At 39.4% G+C, this 12,798-nt stretch overlaps 1 protein-coding gene and 2 pseudogenes across 1 annotated transcript; all 3 read right to left on the reverse strand.

Annotated features, from left to right (window-relative positions):
• Window positions 1–2,568: 2,568 nt before the first annotated feature.
• Window positions 2,569–3,336, reverse strand: LOC145464427 (uncharacterized; annotated as a pseudogene).
• Window positions 3,337–5,303: 1,967 nt separating this feature from the next.
• Window positions 5,304–8,044, reverse strand: LOC145463441 (uncharacterized). Its single transcript, XM_081447195.1, has one exon. The coding sequence runs from the start codon at window positions 7,827–7,829 to the stop codon at window positions 7,101–7,103; it is 729 nt and encodes a 242-aa protein (XP_081303321.1). The 5' UTR covers window positions 7,830–8,044; the 3' UTR covers window positions 5,304–7,100.
• Window positions 8,045–9,835: 1,791 nt separating this feature from the next.
• LOC145463580 (uncharacterized) lies at window positions 9,836–11,189 on the reverse strand (annotated as a pseudogene).
• Window positions 11,190–12,798: the final 1,609 nt, after the last annotated feature.

A 12,798-nucleotide genomic window follows, 5' to 3' on the forward strand; every position in this document is an offset into this window, starting at 1 on the left:
GAATACAGTCAAACCTGTATATAACGGCCTTGTATTAAGCGGCCACCCTGTATTAAGGACGTTTGCGCTAATTGTTTCTGCGCATCCTTACTGTGCACGCAAATTCACAAATTCTTGTGCTTTCATAAAAAGACTGTTTGACTCCCAGGGCAAACGCTGTGCAACAAGATTAGACATATCTACCAGGTCTGAATCACTGAGTTAATAATGCAATGTACTAGCCCTTATTTACCCCTCAGCCACTTTCTATTTAGCATCAGTTCAAGTGAAATAAATGTGTTTCAAATTTCAAGCCATGAGACCTCGTAAACCTGAACATTCAGGAATTTGCATTGAAGGTGTTCGGCAAACGTTTTTTCGGCTGAGAAAGATGAGTTGGGAAGACATTGAATAGTTGTTAACCTGTTGGGATTTTGTGATGAGCACCTCTAAATTGAATTCACCAGTTCATCACCCATGTGGAGTGCCCAATACATTTTCTTTCTGAAAGTGTAATTTGTGATCATTGGCTATGCCCACTGCTACTGTCATTCCCAGATGCTCTCCTAATGGGGAAATCACTTGGTCTTGGTCCAATTGTCTTAATTTGGATGCCCTTCCATGCCCAGAATACCATTTTATTGGCCATGGTAATTATTGGAGTTGCCTTTTTCCTGGCTGGGCGAGTTTTGAAACCTTGCTGGAAATTAAAGTCCCTCAATGTTTCTCCTGAGAGTGCAGAACAGAAATTATTCTGCCAGCAACTGAAAATAATGCTTTACAATTCATTTTTTTTTTGCCAGATTTATTTCCTCCCGCCCCAACTAACTGCCCCTGGGTCTCCGAGGATGGTAGCAGTCCTATGTTTGTCTTTCTTGGTTATTTTTACCTGTATGACGAGGCCACCCTTGAACGGAAACTAATAAGCCACATGTCATTTTATGTGGTATTTTATGTGCGATCCATCATCACTATGACGAAATAAAATGTACAAAGTTACTGGAAGCTGATAATCGGCCGTTTAGTGCTGAAGAGTACAGCACCATGTCACGAACGCAAAAAATGTTCGTTATGAATATGCTTCACTCTTTAGGTAGAAATGCCTCTTTAATAAGCTTCTTCTTCAGCCATGCTCAAAATTACTTTACAGTCAGGAAAAGTTTCCAGAATTTCCTCGTAGAGAAAACATCCAGGCATATCGACGCATGCATCGGCATTCTGATAAACTCTCTCGAGATCAGGTTTGGCGCCATTTTGAAAAACATCAACCCAGTGATCTACAAAGTCAAATGTTGGTTCTTCCCAGTCGAACACTAAATCCAAGGTGCCGCAAGGCTTTGGCGATTGACTTAGTGCCGGTTTTTCCATATCCTACACAGATGATCTTCGTGAGTAAAGCACAAAATGTCACTTGCTTCACTGCTGTGATGTCAATTTGCAGTCGTTGTTTTTGCTTTAACCGGCGCACTGACATTTCTGGTAAAATTCATCTAGCTACGTGCGTTAGGAGATATTACATAACTCCCGGGTCATGTCACGGTCGACTGAGAGATAGACTTGTTTCTTTACATTGTAATCACTCTTGTTTTATGTCAAATTGTTTGTACTGTGCTATGACGTCATACCTGACCAACATGTATGGGTTATTGACCAAGCTTGTTCGGTCAAGATGGCTGGATATTGGTCAAGTTCTTTTTTTGCGTGTTTATGGACCTCGACTCCGTCTCGGTCCATAAACTCGCAAAAAAAGAACGAGGCCAATATCCAGCCATCTTGACCGAACAAGCTTGGTCAATAAAGGATTTATTATATGGCTTTCGCGGAAATTTTTCTTGCGGGACACGTCGGGTAGTCCCGAGCGGGCAAGATAGCTCCATCTTGCCCGCTCGGGTAGCCAATCACAGCGCAGGATTTGATTCATTTTTCCCGCTCACGGAGCTAACCATATAATAAATGATGGTATGCAAAATAAGAAGCGAGGTCTGGTGGCAAGTGGTCCTTGTTGGTATTATTGAACAACGACTTTTCTTTGACTCAGTCACATACACAGAAGAGTTAATTAGTGTTAAACGCTTTCCTTAATTTTCCTTTCTTTGGAAGAAAACGATAGGGAGCGACTGCTGTATGAGTTTCTTACTGACTTTTTGGGTGACTGTAAAACAGTGGCATCGTAAGGAAGCCAAAGCGACGAGGTGTTGAATTGTAATACAGATATACAGTCACGCGATTTGGGCGCAAACGTGATATAAGACATGGGAAAACAGTTGTTTGAACGCAGCCATACGCTAAAAGTTGCAGAAGTGACGTACTTGCGCCAAGTTTATTATATAGTCCTTTTTTTAGGTACTTATAATACATAAAGGTAAGAGGAATGCGTGACGAACCAAATTAAATAGAATATGGAAAAGACTCGCAAAGGAATGTATGTTGGTTTCAAGCAACCGCGTGACCTCGGTCCGAGGCGAGGCTGCGAAGGAGACTCGTAAAGCAATCAGGGTTAAATTTTCGTCTGCGACGGAGATTACCTTTCTTATATATGATAGCACAAAGATTTTCTGACAGGGCTACGTAAACAGTAAAGTTGGGACTCACAGGTTTTTTCCCCTTCACTTGGAACTTACGAACTTACGATACAAGAAATTGAATTAACTCTCCTAATGGAATATTGCTTTTGTGTCAGTTCACAAAACAACTAACTAATGAGCGAAGATTACTCCGAGGCCAGTTTCACTGACTTTTACAGATAGCCAGAATTGCCACTAACATTATTGCCAGAATTGAGCCGATTGCAAAACAACTCTCTGCACTTCCCATTTCACCTGCTGGCCACATCTTGTCATCATGACCGTCTTAATAATTTCAGCTTTGATATTTTCATGTGGGAAGGCTACAGTGGTTGTGGATACGATATCGCTTTTTTAAAACATAGGCGGACCTGGTGTTAAAAGATCTAATGGCGGCATTAAGGAAGGAATCCAAAACGTAATCCATTCTCCTCGCTGTTGGCGATAACATGGACATAATATTGGATCGCAATGCAAAGAATGAATCCAAGTGGCTCACAAGACTTTCTATCCACGAGCCTTCCTCTCTCACGCTCAAAATCACTTTACAGTCAGGAAAAGCTTCCAGTATTTCCTCGTAGAAGAAGTTTCCAGGCATATCGATGCATACATCAGCATTCTGGTAAACTCTCTTGACATCAGGTTTGGCGCTATTTTGAAAAACATCAACCCAGTGATCTAGAAAGTCAAACGTTTGCTCTTCCCAGTCGAACATCGTAAACCCAAGGTACCGCAAGGCTTTGGCGATTGACTTAGTGCCCGTTTTTAGAAATCCTGCACAGATGACCTTCATGAATAAAAATAAAAAAATGACTGCTTTTCTGATTTGATATCAGTTTTGCACTCTTTGTTTTGATCCTTATGTAGCGAGAATCACGAACACATCTAAATTAAACGGCGCACTGATCCAAGAAAAGGCCTGCGTAGATCACATTTCTGATAACCTTCATCTACATATGTTTGTTTATGTCGTCATGGTCGACTGAGGAATAGACTTGTTAGATTACTGTCCCTTGTGTTGGACTAACATGTGGCTTACATGCTGTCTAACATACCGAGTTCAACTGTTCTCGAATCCGTGATCATGGTTCGCGTGTCGATTAAATTTGAAGTATCTCTGGTGGCGCTGGCGGGCCAATCAATGACCTCATTGAAAGTGAATTGCTATGATGGATTTTGTAGCTTTTTTTTTCCGCGAAAGAGACTGGATCCATTCATCGAGCAGATACAATCACCGAGGGGGTTGAATAGGGCTATGCAAATCCGCCAATCCGTGCCTTTTTTCCGCCAATATTTTTGTTCAAATCCGAAACCACAATCATATCTGGAAACAGAAGTATAAAAGTTCAAAAGTAAACTGGTAAATGTGAATGCCATTGTTAATGTCTCACAAATAGTAAAGAAAGCAGCAAACTTGATGGCTATAACATTGTACAATTCCAAAAAACAGTCTCACACCTGAATTTAAGTAAGCTTCGTTCAAAAAAAAAAAAAAATTTGGATGAACTCATTAACATACCGACCAAGGCTGAAGAAAGATCTATGATCAAAATTTCGCTTAGGACCCAAGATCCGAACATCAAGACAGGCACAATCCGGAATCCGCGCCATAATTTACAGCTAATCCAGGATCCACTGTGTTTTCAAAATACGCGAATCCGCTCGATTTACCACAAAAATCCACAATCCGTGCGCTTTTTAAGGCCAAATCCGTCGATCCGAAAACCTATTCACCCCCCTCATCAGTGTTCAGGTCCCCAACAATGGCGACATTCCGGTGTTTAATCCAAACTTTCTCTAACATGTCCCAAAATCGGTCAAAGAACCCAGAGTCCGAGGGTTGGGAAATTGTAAAAATTTCCTAGGATGTAAACCTCTCAGTGACTGTATTCTCAGATTTTTATATTATATCTTAATGTTTTTGTTTTTGTTTTATCTTTTTGTTTGTGGCAATACCTGGAAAATAGCGATACTTACTGTTATAAGGAGCTAAGTGTATTAGACCACATTAATAAAGGTTACTTTACTTAAAGAATCTTTAGCCGTTTTCCCTTTAAGTAAGGTGACTCGAGAGACAGACTTCACGCGTGCTGCGGCAAATTCGATTAGGTCGATTAGCAACAGAGGTCAGTCAACCACCACCAAATATTATCGGTGCTATGCACTGGTTATCAAGGTGACTGATTATCTGTACTGAACAAACAGAGTTCTCTGCTAATTTTCTAGTAAATGAACGCGAATACAGTTTACGTTGTTTGAAGCCGAAGAAAAACTAAGGGCCGATTATTTAAATGAGGTTTAGACAACGTTTATGAAGGTCATCGTCTAACTCATGTTTAAACCATGAGTACGGATTATTTAAACGATGTTTTTCCATAACAGTGTTTAGACAGTGTTTAAACACCGACTAAGGAACAATGGTAAGTTAGACCCGATCAAAGGTAGGTTTAAACGCTTTTTAAAGATATTTTCATGGTCAGCCTTTTTGAAATGGAGGGACCTCTACGCTAAGGACAATTAAGAAACCACGTCAATCAACGTAATAAACATGTTCGACAAATTCGGCACCTTAGGGATAGATTGCATTTTCGCCTTAAACAGAATAAGACAACAACAACAACAACAGCAAAAACAAAAGAGAACATTCACCGCAATTAATTAATCTTTTAATTCTTTTGTTTCGAAATTTATAATGGTTACATTTCATGACACGAATATTTCAAAGTTCAAAAAAGTTCAAACAACAGGTTGGTTTACGAATTTTCCTCGTCAGTGTCGTATGCAGGTGGCAAATCAATATTTCCCATGTTATCGCATTGGTGCAGTAGCTTCCATTCTTTAAACATTAGGACCTTTATTTTTAATTTGTGTTTGTCCCTAGCCATCGACAAGAATGGGCCCTCCTCCTCAAGGGAATCTGGTCTTTTGCGTTTGCACCTGTCAGTGTAATGTCACCTGATGTTCATTAACTGTGAATTATGTAATAAATTATCATTAAAAGAAAAAAACAATTTTTAGAAGCGATTGAAATTACTGTACTTCTGACTATCCTCCTTTTTCGTGGCTTTTGCTGCTCCTTTCCTGCTAATAGCTTCAAGACGGCTCCACTTTGCATGTAATAGCTTCCCCCTCGTTTTTGTCCCGCCTTAAATCAAGTTCTTCTTCGGCTCCTGCATCATCATCAAATTCCTGCTCTAGAGGATTAACTGAAGCTGGATTTCGTCCGCTACTAATTTGCTTACTTCACTTGGGGAGGCCCGCAGGAGCTTTTCCCCTACCAGTTTTTCTTGCTTCACGACGATGTAGGTCATGCTCCTTTTTCGACTAGAGTTTCAGCCGCCTCCAGCATCCTTGAAGCTGACTGAGGTCGCGTTTGATACCGTTAGGATTTTGGGAGTTAAATGTAGTTAAAATGTCCTCCTATGCCTTTGGCTTTTTTGCCGACGCGGTTTTACTATCATAGTCTTTGCTTTCCACTTCTGGAAAGTCTCTACCCAATTTGGCCAATAAAACTTTTTCTTGTTCGCTGAAATTTGTTGTGCGGCTTGTTTTAGAAGCCATGTTTCAGAGCCATGACCACTATCTGGACATTTGCATACGAAATAACTCCGCAGACAATGCATTTCCTCGTAAGACATGGTTTAGCCATTGACTCGTTTCAATAATGAATTTTAAACATCGTTTAGCCGTTGGTTATCGAGACAACGTCTAAACCGCGGCTCAGCCCTAAACAATGGTTAACTTAGACTTCGTTTTAAGTGCCACTATGATGAAATTCTCGATATCCACTTCTTTACATTTTCGTACACAATAGGTATTTCCAAGATATCTTGTCAAATTTCAATCTATTACGAACATAAGAACTCGCGGTTTTTGGACCTTTATTTCCGAGAATTACGGCCGCCATTAATTTTCCTTGTTCCAAGGCTTGGTTGAGAATTGGAGAAAATGATGTCTTTTCTCAAAAATACCGCACGGGTTGAAATTATAATAACAATTAATGTAGAAAATTGCACGAATATATGAGCCAAAGTTTTTGTTATTCTTTATGCGAATTGCTGTACTAATTGTTATAAAATTTCAACCTGTGTGGTATTTTTGAGAAAATGACGTCATTTTCTCCAGTTCTGAACCAAGACTTGGAACAAGGAAAATTAATGGCGGCTGTAAATTCTCGAAAATAAAGGTCCAAAAACCGCGAGTTCTAATGTTCGTAATAGATTGAAATTTGGCAAGATATCTTGGAAAGACCTATTGTGTACGAAAATGTAAAAAAATGGGCATCGAGAATTTGATTATAGTGGCACTTTAAATAATCGGCCCTAAAAGTTCAAACAAAACAACACCGATGTCAAAAATCAATGATTTACTCATTCACCCTTAGAGTTTTTAGACAGTCTTCGATCCTTACGAACTTGACAATACAGAAAAAAATAATGTATTTACTCTCATAATGCAGTAAAACTATTGACTTGAAACTCAAGACAAACCAAAAAGTATCAGCGAGATTAGCAAAGTTTTCGAAGACGTCATTGTTATTATACTCTGAGGTTATGCTCAGTGATTCAAAAGGATGGCCAGAAATACTCCTGCAATAACTAGCAGAAAGAAACCGACTTTCAAAACACCACTCCGAAATTCCCGATTCATTTGCTGGCCAAACCTGGTCATCATGATCGTATTAGTAATTTCAGATTTGATATTTTCATGTGGGAAGGCAACAGTGGGAACCTCGCACTCCAAGAACTCGCACAATGGCTTCCATCCTTCTTTTACGTTGTACACCAGCAGCTTGTCAGCGGGAACAATGGACTTTACACGGTGGTTGTGGATGCGGTATCGCTTTCTTAAAACATAGGTGGACTTGGTGTTGCAAGACCCATAGGCGGCATTAAGGAACGAACGATAAACGTGCGCCATTTTCCTCGCTGTTTGCGATAACATCGGCGCAACCTTGGATCCTGAAGCATCTAATGAATCCAATTGACGCACAAGACTTTCTAACCACGAATCTTCCTCTCTCACGCTCAAAATCACTTTACAATCAGGAAAAGCTTCCAGAATTTCCTCGAAGAAGAAGACTCCAGGGATATCGATGCATACATCAGCATTCTGGTAAACTCTTTTGACATCAGGCTTGGCTCCATTTTGAAAAACATCAACCCAGTGATCTAGAAAGTCGAACGTTTGCTCTTCCCAGTCGAATACTGTAAACCCAAGGTGCCGCAAGGCCTTGGCGATTGATTTAGTGCCGGTTTTCATAAGTCCTGCACAGATAATCTTCATGAATATAGCTAAAACAGTGAACTACTTTTCTGATGTGATGTCAGTTTACCAGTCGTTCTTGTGTAACCCGCTAGAGTCACGAACACATCTAACCGGTCCACTGATCCATGCAACTTGAGCCGTAAATCACATTTACATTTCTGATAACGTTCATCCGAAGCTGAGGATTCAAACTTGCAATTTCTTGTGATGGAAAAGGAACTTTCAACTGGCACGTAGCCGTTTTTTTAACGTTTTTTAAAAAAGTTGTTGTGATTGTTTATTGTGTTCGGGAATATCTTCCGGCGCTGGTTCACAATCATGCTTCATAATGATTTTTGAATTATTAATGTACAATAGAAAAGATCGAATTGGAGACAGCTTTGTACTGTTGATGGTCCTTCATTTAGGTCGGGCCTAAGATGAAACTGTGATGTTGTTCACATACAGTCTGTGCTAATTGGAAAATATTTTTTTTCAGAATAAATACTTGTTTTGTTTTACATGATACATTTAATACTTTCACAAAAGGTGTATAATTGTCTAGAATTCATGGTACTATTGATTTTGGGAAGCCATGATCGCGTCGGCATTATTGAACATCTTAAACGCTTTGCTCATTCAAATAATGAAAATGGCGTTTTATTAAATACGTATTATTCCCCCTATTCTATTATCGTGTGTGATTACTTCGTCGTTAAAGAAATTCTATTCACCGCGAAATATCGTTCTATATAATATATTGAGTGCCTTTGCTGTGGAATTTTATGGCTATATATAGAGCAGAATAATTGCAAAATTTGCATTTGTCAAAGTAACGGTTTAATGTTCATCTACAGTAAGATTTGAACTGTCGTTCTTATCTCCGTACATGCGTTATTCTGATGTGACCCAAGAATCACCGGTTCGTTATTTGGTATTAGGACGCGTTATTACGCGTTTTAATCATGATAATTGATTGTTTTTGTGATGAACGCTAGCCCGCATTATAAATAAATCGCCAAAAAAGGAAGTCTTCTTTTCATTTTCACGTAGTGCCTAATAAATGAATTGACACAGCCATAACGTGCATCAGCTCGATATATTTTAACTGAAAGCCCTTTAAGATAACTAAATGACAGATTTCCCTAACCTTTGATATACCTATAGCCCGAAAAAGGTATTCCTTTTGGGCTTATCCTGCCCGTATAGGCATTTATAGGGACCTTTATGGGCAGTATCCGCTCCCGGATCGCCACACTAACTCCAAGGCCGGAAGGAAAAAAAAATCTAACACAACACTGAACAAACGCCTTCGGGGTTCTTTATATGTTGGATCGAGGTGAAGAAAAAATAATTTACCTGTAAGAGTCAGGATGTGGTCGTAATATTTTGCTCTATACTCAGCTAAATTAGCCGACAAATACCAGATTGAGAGACTGGGAAAAATGGGGTGGTAAGTTAATGATTAACTTACTAAAGTCCTGAAAAAAAAAACGATTTTACTTAATCATTAAATAACTGAATCGAAGTCTATACTTTAAATCAAAGGGGTTTTTCTACGAAAAATCTCTCGCGTTTCTTGTCGGCTCATTTCTAAACGGTGGATAAATTAAATTAGAGTTTAACTTTATTTATTTTAATATAGCCCCTTAGGACGTTGATTGACAGAAACCAAAGAATCATATGACGAGCAAAATTAGGAAGGCACCCGCATTAATTTGCACTGAAATACAAATGAAGAATTGGCCTGTTATCAGCCAAACAAAATTGGTGAAGTGTTTTTCTCAGTCCTGTAATAACTAAATTTACACGAATTTAAGAGTGATTAAATTTATTTATGGTTTATTCAGTTTATACATGTCTTGAGTTTTGATTTTTAGCTAACATGAACAAGACAGAAAAACGTGAACAACCTCTCGTAATACAATATATGTGATGTAGTCTTCATTGGATCAAGGAAAATGCTAGAAACAACGATTATTGACGTATGATCGACCCTCGAGTTCCTCAATCAGTCAGTGTTATTATTTACTCATAGAAAGGTATCACTGATATAAGCAGAAGGCGAGAAATATTGCTACAATTACTATAAGAACTGAACCAATTGCAAAAAAAACCTCTCAGCACTTCCCATTTCGCCTGCTGGGCACATCTTGACATGAGTAACTTCGCCGTAATTTCTGCTTTGATATTTTCATGTGGGAAGGCAATAGTGGGGACCTCGCACTCCAAGAAATCACGCAATGGCTTCCATCCTTCTTTCACGTTGTTCACTAACAGCTTCTCAGCGGGAACAATAGACTTTACACGGTGGTTGTGGATACGAAATCGCTTTCTCATAACATAGGTGGACTTGGTGTTAAAAGATCCAATGGCGGCATTAAGGAAGGAATCCAAAACGTAATCTATTTTCTTCGCTGTTGGCGATACCACGGACACAATCTTGGATCGAAAAGCATACAAGGAGTCCAATTGACGCATAGCACTTTTTACCCACGAATCTTCTTGTCTCACGCTCCAAAATCACTTTACAGTCAGGAAAAGCTTCCAATATTTCCTCGAAGAAGACGTTTCCTGGCGTATCCACGCATACGTCAGCATTCTGGTAAACTCGCTTCACATCAGGTTTGGCGCCATTTTGAAAAACATCAACCCAGTGATCTAGGAAGTCAAACATTTACTCTTCCCAGTCGAACACTGTAAATCCAAGGTGTTGCAAGGCTTTAGCGATTGATTTAGTACCCTTTTTATAAATCCTGCACAGATGACCTTCATAGTTACGGCTATCCGATCGAGTTTAATGCTACTGAACTCTATTCTGTCCGTTTTCTTTATTCTGGTGCAACAGAAGAATCGTATTTTATTGGATGTCAAAACATGCCACTTCGATCGTAGTGATCCATGGAAAGTCACATTTCCATTTGTTAGCTGTCGGCATTTGCCTGCAGATATTGCGTATGCCAATCTTCCTAACGCCTTGCACCCTTTACGAATTGCATACGGCTGACTAATTGTTTTCTTATGGCTTTTGTTCCAAAAATTAACTGACCCTTTTTAAGACCAAATCTTTCTATTTAGCGTCTCTGACCAATAGTTTACTTGTCTGAGTTTCTCCGGAGTACGGGCTGGGGTTTAAGACCAGAAGGGATTGTGATAAGAGGTTACTTTTTATTGAATAGTTGACGGGGCAAGCGCCGATTAAAATAATGTTTTACTTATCTACCTACACTCTATTTTTTATAAGATAAGAATATTGTTTTTCTGTCCCAGGCTGAATATGCTTATTTTTCTACAGATTTTAGGTTGAAATATTCTTGTGAATGGTCTTAGTTTACAGGGTATGACATTTCCGTTTGAAAACGGGGTACTGGAATATGAACTGCAAGCGTTTGGTGTCTAGATGGCATTGAAGTAATTTTGGAGCTAGATCGACCTCAGGCAATTTTGACCAGGTTACGTTCGTTGTTGTTATGTAAACAACAGGTAAAATGCAGTTTGATACACAAACAAATTTATTACGACAAACAACTGAAAAAGGGTAAAAGCCGACAAGGACTGGAGGTCAACTAAGACTTGACTTGAGCAGGGCTTGCTTCAGAGCAACTGCTAGTGCGAAGGCTTGTGTGCAACTGACTAAAACTACAGCTTGCTACTGATGCTTACAAGGTAAATGAAACGGAAGTTCTTTATTCATTGACGGATGCTTGTTTACCTCATAGGAAATGGAGAATGAATCGTCTTCAAACGTTTACTCGGAAGGGATAGTATTTTTAGTGATCCTGTATTAAGCGGTCAGTTCTTTAAATCCCGAGGGTGGCCGTTATATACAGGTTCGAATGCATTTCATCTGTTTTCATCTGATCGTCGGAATAATCTAGCCTAGAAACTCACCCATTTTTATACTTGGAAACGATTAGGAAATTACAGATTGAAACAAAAACTGTTAACAGAGGTCTATTTAAAGTCTAAACTGGACCGCGCGGTGAAAAGGAGTTTGGTCTGCAGTGCGGTCAGAATCAGATTGCCATCCGGGGTTGGCCTTCCAGGGGTTTTGGGAGATAAGGGAACATGATAACTTATTTCAAGGGAACAAGGGATTGTGTTTCAATAATTTAAAGGAGCAAGGGATATCTTTACTATAAACGGATCTTTGCCGGACAAAAAATAGGAACTCATGAAGTTTATGAATGAGGAAGAAGGGAGAAATGCAATTATTTTTAAGAATCAAGGGAACCTCTATCCCCCCTCCCCCCCCGTCCCGGGAGGCCCTCCTGGGGAGGGATGATAAGCCTAACCGCTTCATGTTACAAAAACCGGAGCGCCGTAAAAGATGAGGGAGTAGACGGGCGTAAGAGGACTTGCCTTCTATTAACAATTCTGTTTCCACGAAAAATGGACCACTGACGAAGTTACGTCGTCGTTTTGTGTTTTGAAAACACTGAGGATAAAAAAACAGTCAATTAGGTTTCTCCCGTTATTTCAAGCAGAATGTTTTAGTCCGTTCTTAATTTGTTTGCCGAGATTTGAAATATTTGCTTCCTGGCAAAGTTGTAGAAAGTTGCAAGTTTATGGCGATCAAAGCTTTTGGCTCGACCACAAACTTGCAGCCAAAAAACTCGACCAATGTTTCCCTATTAGCAAACACACACAGGTCATTTACGCTTATATCCGTAAAATATGTCATCTGACGACCGCACATAGTAATAACGCAAAAGGGAATATCTTGTTTCTCAGAAAAGAGGCACAATATTGTGTTTGTGAGAAGGTTGTTTTCATGCGCTTAGTTGAAAAGCCGCCCCACGGAGCCGTCGAAAATGCATCTTTAAATGGTTGAAAAAGAAAACCATTTGCGCCTCTAAATTTAAATTTACGTAACATGCGTTTTCACCTCTTGTGATAATTTAATGGGATATCATGAAAAAAACCTTTGTTGTTAACAACAACACCTAGAATATTCCTTTAAAAAAACGTCTTAAAAGTTTTCCTACACCATGTTCAGTTTTGTGCT

Source organism: Orbicella franksi, chromosome 12 (genome assembly GCF_964199315.1).
Source record: "Orbicella franksi chromosome 12, jaOrbFran1.1, whole genome shotgun sequence".
Classification (NCBI taxonomy): Eukaryota; Metazoa; Cnidaria; class Anthozoa; order Scleractinia; family Merulinidae; genus Orbicella; species Orbicella franksi.